General features: G+C 38.4%; 1 protein-coding gene across 3 annotated transcripts in view; it reads right to left on the bottom strand.

Annotated features, from left to right (window-relative positions):
- si:ch211-1e14.1 (UPF0606 protein KIAA1549) overlaps nt 1-23,836 on the bottom strand; it is a 56,609-nt gene that overhangs the window by 8,665 nt on the left and 24,108 nt on the right. For all 3 annotated transcript variants that reach the window (XM_066684791.1, XM_066684793.1, XM_066684792.1), the window contains 15 exons: nt 21,197-23,461; nt 20,341-20,429; nt 19,122-19,290; nt 18,807-18,937; nt 16,498-16,687; nt 16,300-16,359; nt 15,772-15,917; nt 13,126-13,303; nt 11,971-12,155; nt 6,606-6,814; nt 5,020-5,147; nt 2,942-3,147; nt 2,032-2,261; nt 1,768-1,912; nt 966-1,292 (listed from right to left, as the gene is read on the bottom strand). In XM_066684791.1, the coding sequence (XP_066540888.1) occupies nt 966-1,292; nt 1,768-1,912; nt 2,032-2,261; nt 2,942-3,147; nt 5,020-5,147; nt 6,606-6,814; nt 11,971-12,155; nt 13,126-13,303; nt 15,772-15,917; nt 16,300-16,359; nt 16,498-16,687; nt 18,807-18,937; nt 19,122-19,290; nt 20,341-20,429; nt 21,197-23,461 (4,658 nt within the window). The remainder of the gene's footprint in view (nt 1-965; nt 1,293-1,767; nt 1,913-2,031; nt 2,262-2,941; nt 3,148-5,019; nt 5,148-6,605; nt 6,815-11,970; nt 12,156-13,125; nt 13,304-15,771; nt 15,918-16,299; nt 16,360-16,497; nt 16,688-18,806; nt 18,938-19,121; nt 19,291-20,340; nt 20,430-21,196; nt 23,462-23,836) is intronic.

Raw genomic sequence — 23,836 nt, 5'->3', positions numbered from 1 at the left:
AACAAATACCTAACAGCTATTGCTCCTGTAAACTGACATGTGATTTATTTACTTACAGTATTGTATCCACTGTCATCTTCTTTGTGAAAATATAGTTTTTGTATAGTATGTTTAATATAGTCAATGTATAAAAAAGTGTGTTTTTTAAAGTTTTGTTTTCAGTACAAAGATGTTATAGTATCTCAGAATTGTTTTTGTTAGTTTTCTCTATTCCACTAGTGTCTGCTGTTACCTGGAGTAACTATATTGTTGCTATGCTGTAACTATGTTGTCTCAACACTTTTGTGGTGAGAAAAATGACAGGAAAGCTGACTACAGTGTAAACCATGACACTCTTATTAAAGAAACATGATATGTGCATGCTGCAGTCTTCTGTTAAGAAAGAGTTTAAAGAATCTTCAGGACGGTTTTAAAGAGTTTAAAGAATTTTTTTTCTATTTTATGTTTTGCTTTAATGGCGCAGCAGGTAGTGTCACAGTCACACAGCTCCAGGAACCTAGAGGTTGTGGGATCGAGTCCCGCTCCGGGTGACTGTCTGTGAGGAGTTTGGTGTGGGTTTCCTCTGGTTTCTTATACAGTCTAAATAAACATGTTGGTAGGTGAACTGGTGACTCAAAAAGTGTCCATAGGTGTGAGTGTGTGAGGGAATGTTTGAGTGTGTTTCGCCCTATAAAGGACTGGCGCCCCCTCCAGGGTGTTATCCTGCCTTGTGCCCAGTGATTCTGGGTAGGCTCCGGACCCACCGTTACCCTGAACTGGATAAGTGGTTGCAGACAATGAGTGAATGAAAGAAACTTCAGCTGGGTTGTGCCAAATTAATATAATACAAGACAGAAGTACTTTTTTCTGAATTAGCACAGCCCACTATAAACTGCAAACTCAAAACGAGATAAAGAATCCAGAACAAGTGTAGTATTATTATAAAAAAATATTTCTGTCACTCTGATCAGCTGAGTATGTCTTACCCCAGAAAAAGGGCTGAGGGCAGGGTATGAAGGGCCCCAGGGTCGTGGACCACGTGATGGAGGACTGGAAGGGGCTGCGGGTCCTCCGCTGATTCCCACTCCGGGAAGAGTGATGCCAGCATTGCTGCCCTGTGAAGAGGGGGAAACCAGTGCAAAGGCATCATCTAACAGAGAGTGCATCTGCTGTCGGGCCTCCTCTATAGATGGCTGAGGGGGTAGGTAGGGTGGAGGAGGAGGAGCATGGCCTGGTGGTGGAGACACTTGGCCCAGAAACACATCATCAGTTGGAGACGGGCTGTGAGGCTCAGGGCCCTGGTCTGGATCCGACTGAAAAAGAAAGAGAAGGGGTCTTCCAGTTCTAGTTGGTTTCACTTACTTGGATTAAACAGTTTTGCATTAAACTGGAGTAATAATCATGATTTACTATTGAAATTGTAATATGGATTTATGAGTCTGGAAAACTGGCCCTAAAAAATAGCAAAGGAGAAGAATTATGAAGCAAAATATGCCCTAGTAAATAACTGCAAACCTACAAAGTGCACCTACATCATATATCTATCTAATAATATGATCAATATTTACAACACCACATGTTTGTCTTAGTTTGTGTAATAAAGTTTCATTATTTAGATTTACATAAAACACTAAAGAAGCACATAAAACATACAAAAAAGATGTCTTCACTGATCGATTTCATTCAAGGAAAAAAAGATATTTAATAGATTTGTAAACTACATTATATAGGTATTCAGACTGAAGAAAACTGCAGAAAATACAACATGTATGTAATTAGCGGACTGACCACATATGCTATATTATTGACTCCAGGGTATTTTTTATATGTCCCATCACTGTCTGTGGTGATGAGTCTGTCTCTGTCGGCATCTGTCAGATCCCCGTTAATCTGCTGTTTTTTCCTCTGCCTGGGTGATTTCCTCTCTCTGCCACTGAAACACACACATACACAAACACAGAATTACATTCAACACAAACAAAGAAAGCAATCAATCTGTCTTTTATTTTAAAAGTGAGGTGCTATAGAGCTGTTGCCCATGTGCTTTCCGACCTTTTCTTGGGCTCAGTGTAGAGAGGGGGCATGTGGATGTCAGGGTCCAGAATCTTATCAATCTGCATCTGAGCTTTCTGGTAGATGCGGTCTTGCTCTTTGGGGTCACCCAGGCCGTCGATGAAATCATCCACGGCAGGGAAGTCATAGTGGCCTTTTCTCTTAGCTCTCAGACGGATTTTATTACGATGGTGCTCAATCTCAGACTTTTGTCTTAAAGCAACTTGGATCTGAACATGGAACAGAGTTATGGAGTTTATAAGATGCAGAGTTTAGTATTTAATATTTGTCAGTCAAAAAAATAAAACAACAATATCAGGTCTGGTATTGTGACCCAAATAAAGAATTCTGAATAATGAAGATTTGAGATGATACAAAATGTAAATCCAATATAATTGCACTTTACTATTTGAATAAATATGTAATTAATTATATCATTTTGTTTACATCATAATAATAGCAAATAACTGTAAACGTTATAATTATACAGCGCCTTTCTAGAAATCCAAAGACACTTTACAATCAACACTCAACATTCAATCCACACACACACACACTGGCGAGAAGCAGCAGCCAAACGCGCACAGCGCACTCTCGACCAGGAACGACTGTCCACATGGAGGACTGCATCTGTCACTAGGGTTTCACACAGGATAGAGCACCAGTCCATATTACACACATACAGACTTTCATTCACACACAAGGACAGTTATTAGAGAAGCCAATTCACCTAACCTCCATGTTTTCCTCCCAAGATAGCACTTCACATATCTAATAAAGTTGCCATTTATTTAACCCTTCCATCATATCCAGCTGAACTAGTTAAGTGAATCTGTGGCTCTCTTGTTTTAAATTAGTAGAGATTTTAATATTCAGGGTCGGCTCATATAAGCAAATAAACTCAGCACACCTCCTTGGGGATTTTGGCGTCTGCAGCCTTATCACCAAGGGCAGGGTTGGGTAAGGGTAGGGCAGGCATGGGTTGCATGGCGATAAGCTGAATCTTGCTGGACAATCGCTTGTTAGGGCCATCCGCTACACGGGACATTCTGTCCACGTGCTCAAAGATGGAGGCTGAGGACACCTGCTCTTCTGCACAATTCAGTGGTGGAGGACCTGCAGACAGCAAGCATTTATTTTGATGTTATCAAATATATCCTGGAAACATAATCCATACAGATTACGATATATAAGCAATGGTTGTAGATGACAAAATCCTTAATTTCTATCCCTAGAAAAAAAGACAAATGGGTATATCCAAATAATACACTTTATGACCAAAAAGTCTGAGGACTCCGTCCAACTTCGTTGCATGCTTTTTGTTGAGATAAAATGAGCTGTGTGCACAACTTAATGTCCATTATCACAACGAGTGCACCTTTAAGTAGCTGAATTCCATTAATTAATAATGGGTGTCTCTAAAATTTTTCACACGCACTGCATGTGTCTCTGGCACACTAAGCAAGGCACCTTACCCCCAACTGCTCTTGGGCCCTGGGGACAGTTGTTTGCCAGTTTGGCTGTGTGTGTTCACTGCCTCCGATGTGTTAAATGCAGAAGAAACATTTTGTTGAACTTTGTACAATTTCAAAGAATGCACCGTAATGTAAACATTAATCTTAACCTGATGGAACAATGTCCTTGGTCAAAAAATTTCAGATGCCTTTCCATTCCAGCAGGGGGCAGTGTTTGATATATATCTATGGGTCTGACTTTCGATTAAGGTGAACAGTTTGCTAACCTGTTTTATGAGCTGGAGGATAACACACAGTGCACAGTATGGCAGATACAATTGCATTAAACAAATCTAAAGTTTCAAGTTCTACTAGAACAACAACTGTATGACTAAGTAGAAATTGCGAAAAGTGACGCTAAAACTGATCATATGCATAACAGCGGCTCATAAACAGCTGGTTTGATTATTAATGACGAACACGATGTGAGAAATATCACAACGTGCAAATCATTAAATAATAGGAACACACAGTAAGTGCTACGCAAACGAAACTAGCTCTACTTGACAGACCAGAGGTGTTCTTACCAATCCTATTTCTCCCTGTGAGCCACAACAGACGAAAGCCAGACAGAGAGAGACATAGAAAGTAAGACAGGTTATGTCTGCAATGATGAAACTACTGTCAACACTAAACATTCAGATTTTATTGTGTGACTGATGTGAACATGAGAGTGGAGTGTTATTTGTGTCACTCTATTCTAGTATGAGTCTAATATGATCTAGTATATATATATATATATATATATTTAAAGATGAGAGGGTGAAACTACATGACAACTGGGCAAAAAACAGCATGAATAACTGAAAAAGCATGGATGCCAATCCAGGATTCAAACCCTATAAGAGCACTTCGGTCAGTAACATAAACATCACTTTGGTTATCAGGAAAAGCAAGATGGTAGAAAAGAGAGTAAAAAGTGAAGAGCAGGATCAGCTTATCCTTCTCCGCTGAGAACGGATTAATGAAGACTGAGTGGGAAAAGGGGGATGGGGGCGTGTGGGGGTGGGCCACATAAACGGATCAAGCAACAACTCGGGAGATTATTATACATCTCACATTAAGGCATTCTTATGGAATCTATAAAACAAAGACTGCCTTTTCAATTCAGTGTTAGGACATAACATCTACAGAAAATATATTTTGGTTATGAGGAAATGCATATATATATATGAATATAAAAAATGATCTCATGTAAGATAAGATATCACATATGGATATCTATGCATATTTTAGAGACATACACACATGAAAAAAAAGAGCAAAAATAATAGATGTCACAAATATTAGCACTTAATTCATATTTTCTGACTACAGGAATCTGTATCAAACACAAACACATTTTAAGTCTCAATATATGCATTTAATTCAATATCCTGTTCTGTCTTCATCTCACTCTTCTGAGGGAAAAAGAGTTGGTCTCATTCTCTCATCATGACTACAGAGGAATGGTAACTGGAGCCAGTTAACTTGCCATTCAATCCATTAGCGGTCATCTTGCGAGGTTGCTTGGAGTCACCAGCCAGTCTCGGATTCTCCTTAGGAGACTCTTTATCACTAGAGGGATCACTGCCTACTGAGTCACCATCTGAAGGGGAGATCCTACAAAATACAGCCCACAGCAAAACGATTTATATACATCCAATAAAAGAAGGCTGTTAGCACTGATCCAGAAATGGTGGGTTTGAGAGTAAAGACAGGAAATTGAGAATAATTTAATGAACACTATATGAATTCAATGAATACATATTCAAGGCCTACTCACAAGTCAAGATTGTTTATATAACCAGCCACCCCCCCCCCACACACACACCCCCCCCCACACACACACACACACAAACACGAAGAAAAGAATAAAAAAAATATGTAAAAATATGACTGAGAAAAGAGGCCTTTAACATTGTACCTGTCGGTAAATTAGTAATTATTCCTGATTTATATTAAGATTATTTAAATGAAAGACTGTTAATCCCAGCCCATCTGCTAAGGAATTCATAATTACCACATTTCCAATCTTACATTACAAAGCAATATCACATTAGTTTAAATATGACTCTGATGTTCATTCCTAGCCCCTCAATTTGACGGATAACACAATTATACAACTATACAAGTTTTATTAGACTGGTTTTGAGGGGAGTTGACCCAATTCTGTCACATGCTAATACAATCTGTCAGACGGTCTCTCATTTAAAATATGACTAATGAGTGTCCAAAGTTCGTTAGTTAGACCTGTAGAGTCATCTCTGAAAGTCTGTCATTACACAGATTTCTGCAGCAGCAGTTAAGATACTTATAAATTATGAAAAGTGTAACCAGCAGAATCACTAATTACAATACACTGTAAACAGCGATTTGCAATATACCAGTGTTCTACATAATATAAATAAAATATCATAAGGCAAATGCTCCATCCAAATCTGACCAGTAAAGCAAACCCAGGGTATGTTTGAGTTGTACGTTACTCATATCACTTGACAGAAACTGAAAGAGTGCATGATGTAGGCCATGTTGGTCAGTTAAGATGATGAATTCATCCATCCTTGCTTCATGCCATTACTGTATTGCACAAACTATTGATCTGAGGGTGAGAAAGTACTTCTAAAAAGCCTTTTATTGATTTACAGTCATCTCTCTATTGAGCGTATTCCTTTCTTGAAATCGATAAACATATGTTATTTTAATTTAAGCATCATATGTTGCAAAAGGCGTTAGTAAACCAGAGACACGCAATACAACAGAGGTCCAGGTGATTTTTTTAGAGATACATTTTCTAATACTCCTTAAACCTGTGTACTAAGCTTGACTGCCTAATGAAACATAAAACCCTGTTTAGATGTCATCGCCATGTAATTTATGCCAAATTTATGCCAGGTATATGAAATGCCCTATTACTAGATCATGGCATTTGCAAGTATTGGAATTACTCTGTTGGATGTACTCATTACTCTGTTGCTGTGAACAGGTGTGTAGTATTTTATTAAAGGTTTTTCTTACAAGGCAAGAAGTCTGAAAACAATTGGGTTCACTTTTTTAAATGTTATATCTGTTTTCACTCACTGTCCTTTCCGTTGCTGGCTGTTTCGCGAGGCCTTGGTGGAGGAGCCCTTGGATTTGGGTGTGGAGGCCTCTGCGTTTTCAGCGGTGCTTGGTTCCTTAGCAGACACTGGCAGTGGTAATGGCTCCTGAATCACCATTAGGTCATCCTTACTGTGCTGACCCAGGTGCAGCTTGGCAAAATCAAAGCCCTTCACACTGGGAGCCTGCAGCTGCAGAGTACCAGGGCAGAGAGAGAGAGAAAGAGAGAAAGGGTGAGAGAGAGAGAGAGAGAGAGAGAGAGAGAGAGAGAGAGAGAGAGAGAGTTAATATGGAAGTATGATTCTAAAAGTATGGCGAAAAGATGGAGTGAAATAGACTGAGAAGGTGAGAGTCAGATAAAAGACTCAAGGTCTGGTATTGTTTACTTTAGGATAAAACACCTAAAGGAGCACAAAATCAGGTCAGACTACACTCCAGCTCATTCAGAATCTGTGCAGTATTCACAGAATGTCACTGTCCAGGGTCACAGTAGGACACAATCAAGAAATCTGTAATGAAATTGCAATTTGAAAGGCAGTAATTTTAAGAACTTCCTACAGTTAGTTAACAATGCCTTAAGTTTAAAGTAAAATTGTACCTAATAAGAGACAGTTTGTGAATTAGCAGCATGGCACAGTACATCAAACTACATTCAGTGTCAAGAGCTGATGTCCTTGGCCTGGAACTTAAATCCTAATCGAAAAACCCCAATTACACATTTTGAACTTCATTTAGCCAGAAACAATGAACACGGATGACATCAATTATATAAACTGGACAAATAAACAAAGACTGACAGACAGGGACATAGGAAAGAGATGGGCAATGAACATACAGTCTGTGTATTCATCACTGATGTCATCACTACCAGCTACCTTAGTAACACATTTTTTATACTTTTTTTAATAATTTATCAGAATATTTAAAATGTACATTATACTGAGAAATGTGGGACTAACAATTGTTGATTAAAGGAATATCTGGTAGTATTTTTAATTTTCTTAATTAAATTTAAAGCTTCAAAATCTATGTGAGGCTCAACTGACCTGTAAAATGGACAATAGAGCCTATGTTGTTGCTACTCCAGACTAAGCACTGGAGAAACTTCACTATGTAACTTTTAAAGGAAGGTAGGAGACCACCAGCCCCCTCCTCTCCTTTAATTTTAGGACAGTGCTATAACAGTTAATTACACTCTGCAAATATAGGGGGAGGAGCAAAAATACCAGATCTTACCTAGTGTTCCTTAACTGGGAACATAGTTTAACTGATACATTTTTGTTGAATGCATCAATTAAATTAATAAACTAATTGTAGCCAGGAGGAAAATTATTGTTAAATGCAGTAATATATTTCATTCTTGTTTAAATGTAGTACACATTTGAATCAAGTTAATACAATGCTTTGTGTTTTTTTTCACTGTACTTGCTGCAGGGCAGAGCAGGCAGACAGTCAGTAATGAATGAAATGTGCTGCATGCTGGCCTGCTTGTCTGTCTGTGTGTGTGTGTGTGTGTTGTAGGATAACAGACCAGATGAGCAGAACAAGCTCTGTAATGCCGCTTAATGCCTGCAGCCTCTCTCCAGGGACGGTCCGAAAACAGAAAACCCACTTATAATAGGAGCAGCAGACTCATTCTCTGTTAAAAAAAAAAAAAAAAAAAAAAAAAAAAAAAAAAAAAAAAAACACCCCTCCGAATCTTTGTGCTGCTTTAGGAAGACAGCTTTTTAGCATTTTGGCTGGTGCTGTTTCTGCTAACCGGAATTTAGTGACCAGCTTTCCTTCTGAAATTGTGCTAATCCACCAATCATCAGGGACCATGTGCAGTCCTCTCTTTTTTGCGCAGTCTCTTTTGAATGTAAATCAGGCTGTTTAGAAATAGAACAAAAGCTGAATACAATCAAATTTTTCTCTTCCGTGTGTGTTCTACCAGTAAACAGGGACCAAATGTAGGCCAATGTTACTGTTTGGAATGCTCTACTTAGGTCTAAATGGAGTGTGTGTGTGTGTGTGTGTGTGGGGTGGGGGGGATTAACAAAGAAGCATTCACACACATCTGGGACTGAGATTATTTTTTCTAGTTCTCGTTATCAATTTTATCACAAGGGGATTGTCCACTACATGACTAGCACTAGTGCTAACTACAGCATTTTAAGAATGCTAGCTCTATACCTATGCTGCTGTACCTCATACATTTCCCCCACATCTTTAAACTTTTTCTTGATCCCTTTTTTTAGTTCTTCTTCTTCTTCTTCCTCTTCTTCCTCCTCCTCCTCCTCTTCTTCTTCCTCATCATCCTCCACAGTCTTTTGTCTCTTAATGCCCCTGGCAGCAGGGACTGGTTTCTGATATTTTTTGACATTAGAGGGGAGGCAAGGCATATATTCAGATGTGTTTTTGCTCCACTCTTTTACATACAATCTTGTGGACATGTTTATGTCCTGTACATAGCACAAACTGCATACTATAAAATGGCAAATCTAGACACTAAGCAGGATTAAATTGGCTCCAAAAAGGAAGAGAAAAAAGTTATTACTTGTTTGGCAGAGCAGATTTGCTAACTTCTGGCGCGTCTATGAGGGGGACTTATTGGATGTACTAAATACAGCTGGCTGTTCTACCCACAAATGATTTTCTGTCACACAAATTGTTATAATGAAAAGCAAAAATTGCATTCTACTTAATAACATATATGTAAAAATACCAAAATTTGGGATGAGTGGGATTCAAAAGAATACCTGACTTTGTCAAGTTCATTTGTTTTGGATGCTGGATCTCAAAATTGTCCTTTTCATCCTCCATATGGTAAAGTTAAAGTTTGTTGTTTTGGCATTCAGCTCACCCTGAATTTTAACTTGTGACTTTTTCAAATTTGTCATGTTATAATTACAATACAGAGTTTGCTGAATGTACTTCTGTTGAGTTTTTATTCATATTTCTGTCTCTTGAAAGATAGACTGGAATTAGGTACTTGAAAATGGGTTGTAACAAATCGTCATGAAACTGAGAATATTAGAAACACACTAGCCAGCTAATATTAGTCATAAATAATAACTTGAATCTCAGTGTCACTTTTGGTAGTACAGTAATTTATACTAGACACAATTTTAATTTGGTGTTTTGAAACACATCAGTGGATTTTTGACAGATGTCGGTATAAAATTTGTCTAAAAGAAGACATTTGTGGATGGAGCTTGGATTGGTCAAATTCATGGACCTTTTCTTCTACCACTTTCTACCTTCTCTTTTTTTATTTCCTCCTCCTCCTCCTCTTCTTCTTCTTCTTCTTCTTCTTCTTCCTCCTCTTCCTCTTCTTCTTCTTCCTCCTCCTCCTCTTCTTCTTCTTCCTCCTCCTCCTCCTCTTCTTCTTCCTCCTCACTGCTCTCTACTACCTCTAATTTTTTGCTTTTGACTGGGGTCATTGACCTCTGGATCGAGGGTATGGATTTCTGTAATGAAGCCGTGGACTGGGTGGAGATTGTAAGTGAAAATATGTTAAGAGATAAATAAAGGATAACAGAAGCCAGATCAATGATAGGGCAAGAAGAATGAAATGGAATGCAGGACATTAATCAATGGCAACAGACAGAGTGATGCTGACAATAACAAAACACAATTTAGGACTGGAGGTGACTTTTGTGAGACTGAATTAATAATCTATGGTTAGCAGCTGACTTCACAAAGTTCTCAAGGTTGAATGCAACATACTGTATACTGCAAAGCCTTCCCTAATATATAGAAAGTTTTATTGCAGTGATTTTGACAGACTTTTGACCATAAATTGCAAACCTGCAAATATATGACGACTAGCACCAAAGCTCAATCTCCCTGCTTCAGGTGCTTTAATCTGAAATACAGCACTTGAAAAAGGGTTTAAATTGTCACAATGACATCAAGTTCAGCAAGGGGTCATGCAGCTGTGTAGCCATTAGAGAATAGGGGGCAGGGCTTCAGTAATCTTGGAAGTGTACTTCATGAGGGGCGTGAGTGCACACACGTGTGCAATGTTATGTGAGTGTGTGTTCTAGAGTAGTGGCAGATGTGGCTTATGCTGAAAATGTGCTCTTTAGCTCAAATGCAGTTAAATCATGTACACGGTGTAACCATTCAAGTTGTACTGCATTAAGTATGGCTACACAATAACAAAAATCGCTGCTGAGTGACTGTGTGTGTGTGTCAGGAGGAGAGAGAGAGGAAGAGAGAGAGAAATGCTTGCGGACATCAGAGCAAGACAAAATTTGCAGGGTGAGAAAAGGGTTATTGTTTTCAAGGCAGTAACTCTCAGTTATTTCTTCAATTTAGCAATTTTTGCAGATATTTTTGTCAATCAATGTTAGCTAGGATTACCACAATCACATGACGCAACCAAGTTGAGAATATGAGGGCTAACCTCTGACACATGTGCAGCCAGCTAGTTTTCAAACTGCTGCTTGCACATCGTTACTGGACAGGTCAATACACTGGAGGAGATAACCTACTGCCCAGATATGTTAGCTACTAAAAATACCTTTATTATCTAGCATTGTGCTGAGTAATTGGGAAGAATGGGGGACATTGTACACACCCAGAAGCAATGAACCAATTGTGCTACTTTCTGACTCCCAGCCATAAAAGGCAGTGGCATCAACTGGGACTAAACTTTAATCAGTCCCAGTCAGCTGATTTTTTGTGCAATAATTGTGTTTTTGTAAACATACTGAAAGTTCATAGGTGTCCCTTAAAACTGCGAAATAATACCAACATTTTCCTGGTAATTCCATGCTCTGAAGCCTTTGAAAGTGTTTTCATCTTCACTGGAGGCTGCCACTACCATACTGTCCCCAGACATCTGTAGAGTTGTGCATTTGTGCATATGTGTTGCTAAACTTCATCACGAGAGAACCAGTTCAAACAAAGTACCTGAGTCAATATGTGGCCTCATTTGAAAACAGAATAATTTTGGTCTGATCCCAAAGATATATAAATAACTATGGAATGGCACTGCGAGGACGAAATCAGTCACACAGAGATGAGATAAGCAGCAGTCAGACAGAGCAGAGACACACAGGAGCCCAGACACTGATTAGCCCTATCTGTAGCTTCAGTAACACAACACAGCAGACACGCCAAACAACAATCCAAACACTGCAACAAATGCTTTCTCACAATCTATGCTTGTGTTATTAAACAAAAGTAACACATGACCATCAACTCTAGAAAGTTTTAAAGAACTCTCAATGGATCCAGATTTCCATCCATAGTTGATTGTTTTACCTACATATTTTTTTTTACCTACATTTTTTTTAGTTTTATGGTAGTTACTGATTTGTTAATAATATTACTGAATAAAGTGTCTTCTGCATCTTACCTTCTGCCTCTGCTGGACAGTACTCATGGTGTCCGGCTGAAACTCCAGTTTATCTGTGCGGCACAGTTTCCAGTACAGTATGGTTATTATCATCACCACCACCAGCACAGGAACCACCACTCCTACTATAATCCATGTATTAGCATTCTCTCTCTCAGCGGGTGACAATGCCTCCTTCTCCACAGCTGCATATACAAAAAAAAAAAAAAAAAAAAAAAACAAGAATACATAATTATAAACATTTATGCTACAGCTCACAGTGAGGCACCCAACTGAAGATGTCTTGAGTGACGTCAAAAACAAAATTCCAGATAATCTTGGCTAAAAAAAAGAGTCTTTTCTGCAATTATGGTAAAAACATTATTAACAGATTGAACATTAAGTCATTTATGATGATATTCTCATTAGAAATGATGGATAAAAAGCCATTTACTGAAATAATAGCATAACATTATACTATTTTGCTGTAGGCCCAGTTAACTAACTAACAAATAAATAAATAAACAAAACAAGACAAAACAAATACAAAACCTGAGCCCTTCAGTCCTCTCCTGAAGGTCTTTAAAATGTGCACTGACTGAAGCAGGGTTACATAATGTAAAATTAAAAAAAGATAGCAGTATTTCACTGATTTGGGCTTTTACCCATATCTTTAAAAATGCTGTCTGAGATGCAGAGGGAAATAATACAAAGCTTGGGAACTTGTCCTTTAGTGGTACAGTGAACTAAACAATGCTGAGGGACAGAGGAAACCCTCAGGCCTCCGGATACTCTGCAGTTATACAATAGGAAATAGCTTCATTAAGTCTAATGATAAAATGTTTTTTTGGGTTGCTTTTTTGCTGTAGGTAAAGCATTTTTTGCTGTAGGAATGTCAGCCAGCACAAATAGTGTTAGATAAAATGGCCATACTCTCTAGAGGACATGCTCATTAAACCCTCTTCTTTGATGATAACAGTGAGGAGAACCCAAGCATTCATGTTTGAAATACCACTACCAAACACACATTGCAATTAGAAGAATAGTTGTGATTATTTCATTAAAAACAGCAGAGTAAGACTCCATGGAAGGGTTCCTGTGGAGAATAAAATTGTCAAGTCATTCACATTCCCAGTCCCTTCTCTAAAATTAAAGTGTTTTTGGTTGAACACTTACGCTGGGCTAGGATGCCCTGGATCCGGTATCCTAGGACTATTGCTGCTCGCTGCACATCCACCTTGTTCAACAGGTTAGCAGTGGTGATGGCAGGCAGCCTCTCACCATTAGGACCTTCCACAAAGTAGATAACATCCAGAGGGTTATCTGGCCCGCTAGGATGTGTGGTCTGCACAATCTGTTGTCAGAGCAAACATACAGTTCCCCTTTAGTATGACATTTAACATAAATTAAACAGCAATTCATTACTAATGATTTTATAAAAAAATTAAGCCTTAAAATCTAAAATGACTTTTTGCTTGCATGTTAGCTTTGATAAAAAAAAAGATTTTTGGTTGCCTCTCACCACAAACTCTGGTCAATGAGCAAAATACTTAGCTAACAGTCCCTAATAATGTCACAGTATGGAAGGAAAGTGTGCTTAGAATGTTGATCATCATTTTGGACAATTCTGAAACATACCTATTTTTCCTACCTGAATTTATTGTTTGAGCTAAATACTTTAAGTACACAATATTAGAATATTTTGCAACCAAAAGCACACAAGCTACTATACAAAAACACAACAAAAAAGATTCCACAATGGCAAAGGGAAAGTCAGGTCAGTGAAGGGTGGAAAGTGGAAGGTAGGCTGTCTTGTCTGGGTTTAACACTCATGCAGTCTCCAGTGTTATTGGGGTGGAAAAGGATGACAGCACTCGTCCTCACCTGAACTCGACCTACATAGTGCACTCTTACTGCCGGGTTGTGACTAGCCAGCCCCCTTTTTCTGCTTGTTCTAAAGTGCTAGCACCCAACTGAGGCATAGCTATGCCCCTACAGCATAGAATATGGGCTGGTGTTACCAGGCAATTCAATATTCTGCCTGACATTTAATTCACCTGACAAATAGTGATGCATCTGGGAGCTAAAATAAAGCTATATGGCACAATATACTGTGTGTTACAGTGATTTTACCATGCCTAATGGGACTTGTTAGGCACAATACAAAGCAAAATACATGGTAAAATATATCAGGATTAAAAAAAAATTAAAATTGACTTTGTAATTGTAATAATGACATTTCCCTCAGCAAATCATAACCTACTCTAAAAATGACTTACTCTGCCAAATAGAGGCAAATTTTAGACAAAGCCTTAAACATAAACCTGTAGTGAGAGCTGCAGTGTTTAGTACCTATCTAATTCTTAATAAAATTATTTAAAATGCATTCTTCTATGCTTTTCAAACTACCTTTGTGTTAGGCTTACAGATCTACCAAAAGATTCATGTAAAAGATTGACTAGCAAATTAACATTGAATAAGAGAAAGAGCATTGGTCATAATTATTAATCCTTGAAATCAGATATGTCTATTAACAGACTCTTCTAAGTGAAAGAAATCTATGTCTTCGATGCAGAAAAACTATTAAATAATATTGAATAAAATGTTTTTGATATACACACACACACACACACACACACATTTATTTTTTTAATGGCTTGAAATGAGTCAACCAATAAGATTCCTTGAAAATCATTTAAATTCTGAATAAAACAATCCTCTGAAATCCAACTGAATTATCTGCACTGTTTCATATTCATAAGTTCATCCACTGTATTGATGTTCCCTTTAACGCACAGCACACTAAATTTAGAGGTACATTATCCGTCACTCTGTGGCATATTCACACTCTGTTAATTAGGTCATTACTGGGCAGTTAACAGTACTGGAGCATGCATCATCTGTATCAACAGCAGCAGTTTGGAGGGAGCAAAAAGGTCAGTGTGTGCAGGCAAGTGGGGGCTGCTGTAAAACCAGGCTGATCTTTAATCACATTGACAGCTCCTTGCTGTGCATGTGGACTGTCCTACTCTACTTGTCACCCATGGAACAGCACAAATCTCTCTCTGTGAATGCTCAACAGACACTGGGTTTGAAGATGACTAGCTGTCTATGAGGAGTGTTCAATAATTGATCTGATATCAGCTCTCCTGCCTGTGGGGGGAAAACAGGAGTCAGCCAGTGGCTCCACAGCCCTGGGATGAATCGAAGGTGTTGCCATGGATACTCCAGGGCTGGAAGGGGGATGCGCTGAGCAGAGCAGGTGCTGAGAGGGGGCCACAAAGAGAGAGTCATTAAGAAGCCAGAGAGGCTGGGGACATCCATGTGGGAAGAGTTCCATAATGAGGGTCTCCATTTTCACTTGCACACAAGAGAGGAAATGCAAGGGAGTATTGTGAATGACTCACAAGATATCACTAATGTTGTAGAACAATAAATGTCAGAAATAATCAATGTTAAAGGGAAGGGTGAAAAAATGTAAGTTTAATGTAGGATTTTCAAGAAATATTTAATAATGTCTATTAGCTCATTTATCCCAAAAATGTAGAACTTTTCAAAAAATGTATGAAAATTATATGAGATTTTGATACGATCTCAGTGATATGTACAGGTGCACACACATGGGCCCAAAGCACTGAATCTGGATGGCATACCTACTGAAGGACGTGTACATACTTAGCAAATGAATGTTCTATTTTTCCTACAGCAACCCCAAAAAAACATAAAAGCTTGACAAGAGAGAACTCAAACTGTGTGTGTGTGTGTGTGTGTGTGTGTGTGTGTGTGTGTGTGTATGTGTGTGTGTGTTTCCTTTTCTGCTACCTGCACACTGTAATTGCCGATGCTGGTGGCCCTTTTAAAACGCCGTCCTGTGCCCAGTCCCTCTCCCAGCAATAGTGCCAGCCTCCTCTCCATCTTGGCCTGGAAAATTCTATCACTCCCCCGCTGCTCCATCACACCCAATAACACTACACACAACAACCAAACCAGGAAATATTTATTATCTGATGAGTGCACAGATCCATGTATCGTCATATGCAAATGTTTAGATGCCTTTGATCAAATGAAATGTCTCGTCGAAGTAAAATATCTTGAAATATCTTCTACAGAGAACTTCAAACATGAAAAAAACATTATAAATTATTCAAAAGCAACAGCAAGTTTCATAATTTCCTTTCTTGCAAAATGTCAAACTGAGCACAGAAATAGACACAGTACCATTACCATTACCATTACTGGAGATAAGGTTAGAGAAGTAGGTAACAATCACGCTATTACCATCAAACAGCTGAGTATCTAGTCTTTATAAGTCAGCAAAGGATTAAACAGAATAAAGAAAATGAACCATACCTGTTTTCACCCATGAGGATCGCAGCAGCTGCGTTGTGTTTAGCTCAGGATAGTGGAATGCTATTGACGAGAAAAATACATCATCATCCTTAGTGTCAAAATGATGCATCCACTGCAGTTTTGTAGCTGGACATTGTGTGATGTGTGCCTGTGAAGGGAGTGATTGTAGAAATTTAAGGGCAATAATTTAAAACTCACGCTCTGCGATTTGCTGAACAGGGTAGCCCAGGTAGTAGCTGAACTCCACCACATTGAGCTGTCTAAGGAGGCCGCTGACCTCTGATCCCAGTAAGTATCCTCTAGCATCGCGTACCAAAAAGGTGATGTCCACCGGCCCACTTGGCTGCCTCTGGCTCTTGGTCACAGGGCTCATAGTGATGTTTAATAGCTGCAATTAATTTAGATCACATCATTAAAACCATGTGTTTTGTGTAAGTTCAATATATACTATCATACAAAATAGCTGTTCTTTTTTGTGTCCCCTTCAGAGAACTAGGCTAAAACAGTTATTTACGTAATTTGTTTCAGGCCTTGTTTTAGACCTGAAATAAAATCCATAGTTGTTTTGGTTTAGCTGCTTATTGGGTGATCATGGGTTTGATTCCTGTTGATGTCTCAGCCATCTGAGGCAGGTAGTCCAAGAGAGCACAACTGACCTTTCACTCTCTGGGTGGATAGAATAGCCCTTCTTCTCACTTCATCAGCACAATGCTAGCTAGTGTGGTCACTGATATGGGTGGTTTGTAATCTCCTCCACAGACACTGAACTGTCTAATGGCATTATGTTTAAAAAAAGTGGTAGCTGGCTTAACATGTCTGAATGGAGAATTTGATAGACCTCACCCATATGGGTTGGTGTTACTGTGCGTGACCCAGAACTCAACATCGAATGTGAAAGAAATAATTGGAACATGAAAAGCAGAAAATGCAGCTAATGTCTAATACTGAACTTTGAATAAATACAGAAGCAAATACCTATTTTGCCTGCAAAGTTATTATGGTAGTCCGTGACTTTTGTACTGTATTGTATAATGCTCAGTGGCCAACTGCCAGACATTAAATTACATTGACGCATTTATGCAATGTAACAAAGGGTTTGGTTTTGCCAAATAACCCCTTTTATAATTACTGTTCTGGCTGAAATTCTGTGAAAGCTGTGTAACACATTCAGCTGCAGGCAGTGACTTTCACTCATTAATTTTGTTGCCTTGACAACTGTTGGGTTGAAGAGTGCATGTTCTTTTCCCTAAATCCAATCAAAGCAAACGGCTGTGGGTGATGTCATTTTAGTGTACGGAAAGAAATCTACAGAAATGGCTTAGTACTCTGATCAGCAAGCATGCCAGCAATATTAAAAGGGCAGAAAAAGCAACAGCTCTGACCCACTTCTAAGTGAAAGAAATTTTAAAGCAAAATGCAAAATTATTTGTGAAATTTAATCCATTATCCATCCTGCCAAACCTCCAGGTGAATATATTTTTTTGTGATCTTGAAAGAGCATTTTGAGCATATCTGCCAAAAATAGGAAGCAATTAAGAAGGCTGAAAGAGATCTGAGCAGAGTCACTGGTCTTGGGCTACACTACACAGTCTGCATGAAAATCCTGTGAGCTGCTTGCTCTGAAGGCTGCGATTCTGCCAAACATGTGAGCAAAACTCCAGCAAACATTAAGTGATTACATTCTGGATCAGCGAAGAGAGGGACAGCAAAATGCTTAGATTACATGAATAATCCTTAATAGATGTTGACATAAGCTGCTCTCCCTCATCGTATATTTTATAAAATATCACTTCACAAACAGAACATTTTCATAAATGTAAATACACAAGAATGAAATAAAGGGTTCTGCCAAAAATGAATTGTTCACTATTTTCTCTTTAAGCATATTTCTGCTCTGAACCTACTGAACCTAGAGGGACTAATGCAGCTAAAACTAAATAGGAACTTATGGTAACCAGGTTAACATGATGAACTGCAGGCTTATAATATGATGTGAACCATACTGAGTACCTTCTAAAGAATCATATAGATATCTCTCAGACTACTGTTGATTTGTTTGACAATCTCAAACAGACTATATTCTGTATGAAACATGTGAACATAAGTACATAAGCAGTAGCGTTAGCTTTTTTCTAATTTACCATTATTTTTTAATTATCACCATTACATATTGAAACTATATATATACACATAGTGGTTATTGTAAATAGTACACTAATGGCTATAATTGCAATATCATGACTCCTGGTTCCTGCCATCACAATTGTAAAAAAAAATTGAATTGGAAAATTCCTCTACAATGAACCATATAGCATCAAACCATCCTGCGTGACTTATCTTTATATCTCAACAACTAAATTGTGCAGACATTTTGAAACCAAGGGAAAAAACCCCATTCAAAATTTCTCTTTGGGTTTTTCCTAGCTGACACTACATTTGAGATCAGAGACAAATTTTGTGAAAGCAATTTCTGAAATAAAAATGTGATTTAGGAGAGGGGTCCTTACATGTACAGTGAAGTTAGTAGACTCTTTTGAACGGCGGCGAACTTCAGCAAAGGCCAAGGTCAAGCCTCTTTCTATGTGCTCGCTGAATGTACACACATGCACATCGATGTGACTGGGAACAAACTGGAGCACTGCAGACAGACAGCACATGAGAGTGACATTTTTCAGGCATGGCTAAATACTTGCTTCTTCTATTGTTTCTATTATTCAGATAACTATATCTTCTATACACCTTCAGTAGCTATTACAGCTACATTATATTTTAAATACAGTCCATATGATGTGTGTATGTGTGAGTATGATAAGTGGCTCTACCAGAGTGGACGTGGTACTGCAGGCCTGGTACAGGACTGATTGGGGATACACTAAGTATGGAGCGAGATGTTCTTGAAGACTGTCTCAGAGCATTTATCACTGATATAGCAGTGTAAACAATGGGACCAGACACAGCCCGAAACACAAAGTCTGGAGGAGCTTTCACTACCTTGATGGATAGAGCAAAGCAAAAATATTTAAGGTCAATACAATAATCTCTGATGTTTTATTAATTGTGACTTATACATTTACAAGCACTAATATGCAAAATACAGGCATCACCTTTCATTCATTTAATTTCCAGTCAAAACAGCTATATATATATTTTAGCCTCCAAATAAATAAAAAAATAATAACAATAAAAAACAACCAAAAATTTTTGCATTGGTTTCCATTTTTTCTAAGAAATGTACAACAATATTTTTCTCTCCAAATCCATTCTTAAAATTTCTTCCTTTTTTAGTCTGTATCCTTTTTCAGCAATGATTCCCAAACTGCCAGATATCCTTTAAGAAGCACAGTACTGAATTTCTTCCTCACACTGGAAGGACAGACAGCAGTATGTTGTCATCTGTATTATTTTATAAACGTATCTCAAAATTCAAATGATTTGTACATAATAGCGGTTTTGACTGGAAATTCAACAGATAATGTATGGTTTCTGATTCTGCACAGTTCTGTACATCTAGAATTTTACCAAATGATTATACCTTGAGAGAGTGCTGAGACAAAACTACAGAACATTCTGAAAGAGGGCTGTTTTTTAAATCGATTGCAAAAAAATGATTTGCAGGACCGCTCTGGTGAGCATAAGTGTCAGAAGCCCTCAAGCTTGTAATACATACTGGAACTTAATCCTTTCAGGCAAGCCAAGGAGTACTTTTAAGCTAGTCACTGAAGCTACCCAAACAGCACTCTATGCTGTTTTGCTTATATGAAATCAACAGATAAAGTGGGACAGGAAGAGCTTTGCTTTTTCCGGACACACTTCTGAAACATGACACAAAGCTGGAGCGCAGCCATTATGCAGTTTACCAGCTTCTGTCATGAAAGTTTACAATGGGGATAACAGTCATGAGGAAAAACAAAACATTTTCATTAAACGTAAGACAAAGAAAACAAAAAGCCCCGCAATATTCAATGAACACACCTATCAAAAAATCATTCAAGGACCACTTAAAGGACATTTTTAAGAAGAATATATTCATTTCTCACATACCTGCAGTTCAACTGAGCGATTGAATTCAGCTTTAAGTATCTCTCTCACTTTGGCTTTGGCATAGCCAGCTGTGGATCCAGTTGGAAACCCTGGTGGGAAGATAAGACATCACACTTTAAGCCCTATTTTCTCAAATAGGTAAATTATCCTACAGAAACCTATTTTCACATTTTCAAAATCAAAATGTTCTTTCGACCAGCAAAAGGTCTTCTGTAATCACATTAAAATACCCTTACAAGCAGAGCTTATTCTGAGCCAAAGCAAGATGAATCCATGTCTAGCACCTCCCACATTGTGTCTGACAACTACTTAGTGAATATGGCACTTTGTCACATCCAGTCCTTTGGTGATTTGTAGAGATATTTCAAGAAAAATGTATTATAATACAAAATGTAGAAATGGCAGTGATTCTTTTTTTAAATGAAATGACTATTTAAAAATTCTAGGTAAAACAATGTGGATTACAGCTTACATAATCAACAACATAATTTTAACAATGTTTAAGTGGAGAATTTAACATATAACACAGTGCTAGTAAATGCCTGTAGAGCTTAGGTTGAGATTAATCAGAACTAACCAATCACCCGTTTGTAGTGTAAACTTGTTGGCACATTATGGCACATATTTTTCTTGGCCCCGAAAGAGGCTGTGAACTTAGAGAAATATTACAAATAATACTTATATTATTCACAAAAAAATCATAGAATATACAAAATCATCCAATTTTCGTATTCAACACAAGTTACAACATTAAACCCTTTGGCTTGTTACCCCTCATAGATCCGTTTCCTTTACAACTGAGTAGTAATTCACAAAGAAAGGACATGAAAAAAGAAATAAATATTCTAATACTTACCAACACGAACCAAGTAGGTGTCAGGCTTGGTGATGTTGCAGAGGTACTCCCTGGCAGTAGTGGTCTGAGGGGTGGTCTTTAGTGTTGTCACTAAAGGCTCTTTGGCTGTTGTGGGCAGGGTAGAAGTGTTAATAGCCTCATCCATTGTTGTATATGTTGTGATAGTTGAAGGGGTTGACACAGTTGTCTCATCAGTGGACAGTGTTTTGTTGTTGCTAATTGTTGTCCCTGCATCATCACTAATCTCTGGGAAAGGACCAGTCATTTCTGTGAAAGGGATTTCTGAAGGTGTTCCAGTAATACCTTGGTCAGCCATTTCTGTCATAGGAAGGTTAGGGGTGCTATTAAAGGTCATCTTAGTGGGTAGTGCTGTCACGTTCAGAGTGTGTGTTAATACATCACTCATAAGAGTAGGGCCAGGGAGAAGAGTGTCTGGCAAAGTAGAGTTGTCAATATGGTGGACATCAGTTGTAGTCGGTGCCATAACATTTGGCTGTTCTGATGCTGGAGGTGAGAAGGACAGTAGTAAAGAGGTACTAGTAGCGATAGCAGATGGTGTGGATTTAGTATTAGGCCAGTCAGCAGTTCCTGTCAGATTCCTATGTGAAGCAGAAATGTCCACTGATGGAGTTAATGTCGCAGATGTATCCAGGAATGGCACTGTGGTATTTGTTAGGCTGGGTCGCACTTCTGACAAATCCAAATTAGTAGTGTTGAATGGATCAAGTCCTGATATATCTGTAGAAGTATCTTCAGGCCATGAATTATTGTCCACAGGTTGCAGTTCTTCACCATACATTACAGTTAGCATGTGGCTGGGGTCAACAGTGTAGGTGCTGGTGGCCATTATATGAGTAGTACTTACTGGAATATGAGTGAAATACTTGGAAGTGGTCTGGTTATTGTGTTTCCCAGGAAAACTCACATTACCTTTTGTGAGCTGAATGGTGTAATACTCCAGACTGTTCATATCAGGCAGAAGAACATCAGTGGGCTCTATTGTAATGTCAGGCCAGCCAGAATCTGAGTCAGAACTCTCAGTTACGGAGATGCTCTGATTTAAGGAGACAGAAACTGTGGGGAGAACAGGCAAGGAATGGACTGCTGTTGGATGGATGGCTGGGACACTTGTGTCTATGGTGGTATAAATGGTTGTATAGGTCAAAATGTTGGGAATACTGGCTAATATAGGTGGTGTGGAAGTTAATGTATTCACAGATGTAGTGGTTTGCATGTTTGGAACTGTACTTACAACATTTGGGATACTGGTTGTGTTGTAGATAATACTGGAGGCTGGATTAGGAAATGCAGTAACACGTGTACTGGAAACAACACTTGTGGGAATGGGAGATACGTGTCTGGTGGACAAAGGCAATACTATCCTTGTAGGAAAAGATGTATCATAGGACTGAGAATTAGAGTCTTCAAATTCAAATGCTTCAGAAGGAATATTGGTGACCAAAGAGAAGTCATCTCCCTCAGGTCCCATGAGGGACATTGTTTCTAAGTAATCTCCAGAGCCATAGTCCATATCCATAGTGTTGGTGGGGAAGAAGTCTTCTGGTGGCCCCATAGTCGGTTCTGCAGAAGATGATGTCACATAATGGTTTCCAAAGAGAACATGACTTGGATTTAATGGGTGAACACCTTCATCATTTTGGATATTTATGTCATGACTAAGATATAAATTGTCCAAATTACTGATTTTGGTTGATGGCTCTACTTGTCCAAAGGCAGTAAAACTACTAATGATGGTTTCTGTTTGTAACTCTGGAGGAGGAAAAGGTGGTTCTTCAAGTGAAAGCAACAAAGAAGGAGAGAAGGTTAAAGTCTGTGTGGACAAGCTGGGTGAAATCTGTTTGAGCTGGATACCTGGTGTGACATTGTTTGGAGAAATGGGCACATTCTGAGGGAGAGGAGGCTTCACCTCACTTGACATTCTGGAAGAAATTTTAGAGTTTATTTTAACCCCATCAGTAGACTCTGAAGAAATGTGTGCTGGGCCAGAGTAATGCTTTGGGCTAGAAAGGTAGCTCTGAGGTGGCATGAATGTTGAGCCATACACAGTGTCGATGGTATCACTATAGTAATTCTCTGAGGTTTTAAATGGTTCAGTTTCAGGCAAAGGGGGGAATGTTCTGTGGACATCACTTGACTGTCCTGAGGCTTTAACAGAAGAGGATGGTAAGGCGGAAGGTGAAACTGTGTAATGTGGCACTTTCCCCAGAGACTGCTTTGGCATGGTGGTAGACAACAAAGGCCAATCTATGAAATACAAAAAGATAAACAGAATTTTTTTCATTTCTGCTTTAAAACAATTTCCAAAACCAACATAAAAACATCACTACTATCTACAAGTCATGTATTTTAATGTGATAACCTTCAACATATGAGTGCTTTATTAATAAACATGGTCACAGTCATATCAAAAGCTCCCAGAAAAAAAAAAATCAATTGCTTTTGTTCTTAGGCTTTCTTAGGTCTTTTCTTATTTTTACATGTATTAAAAATTTTGTGTGGCTGTTTTATGATTAATAGCCCAATAGATTAATGGTCCAAGAACATCTTCATAAATTAACCTTTATAAAAGGTTAAGCATATTTTCCCCTCATGTAAACCTACCCTATTGATGTTTTGTTT

This window comes from Hoplias malabaricus, chromosome 11 (genome assembly GCF_029633855.1).
Source record: "Hoplias malabaricus isolate fHopMal1 chromosome 11, fHopMal1.hap1, whole genome shotgun sequence".
Taxonomy (NCBI): Eukaryota; Metazoa; Chordata; class Actinopteri; order Characiformes; family Erythrinidae; genus Hoplias; species Hoplias malabaricus.
This window is presented reverse-complemented; position numbering and strand designations above follow the sequence as displayed.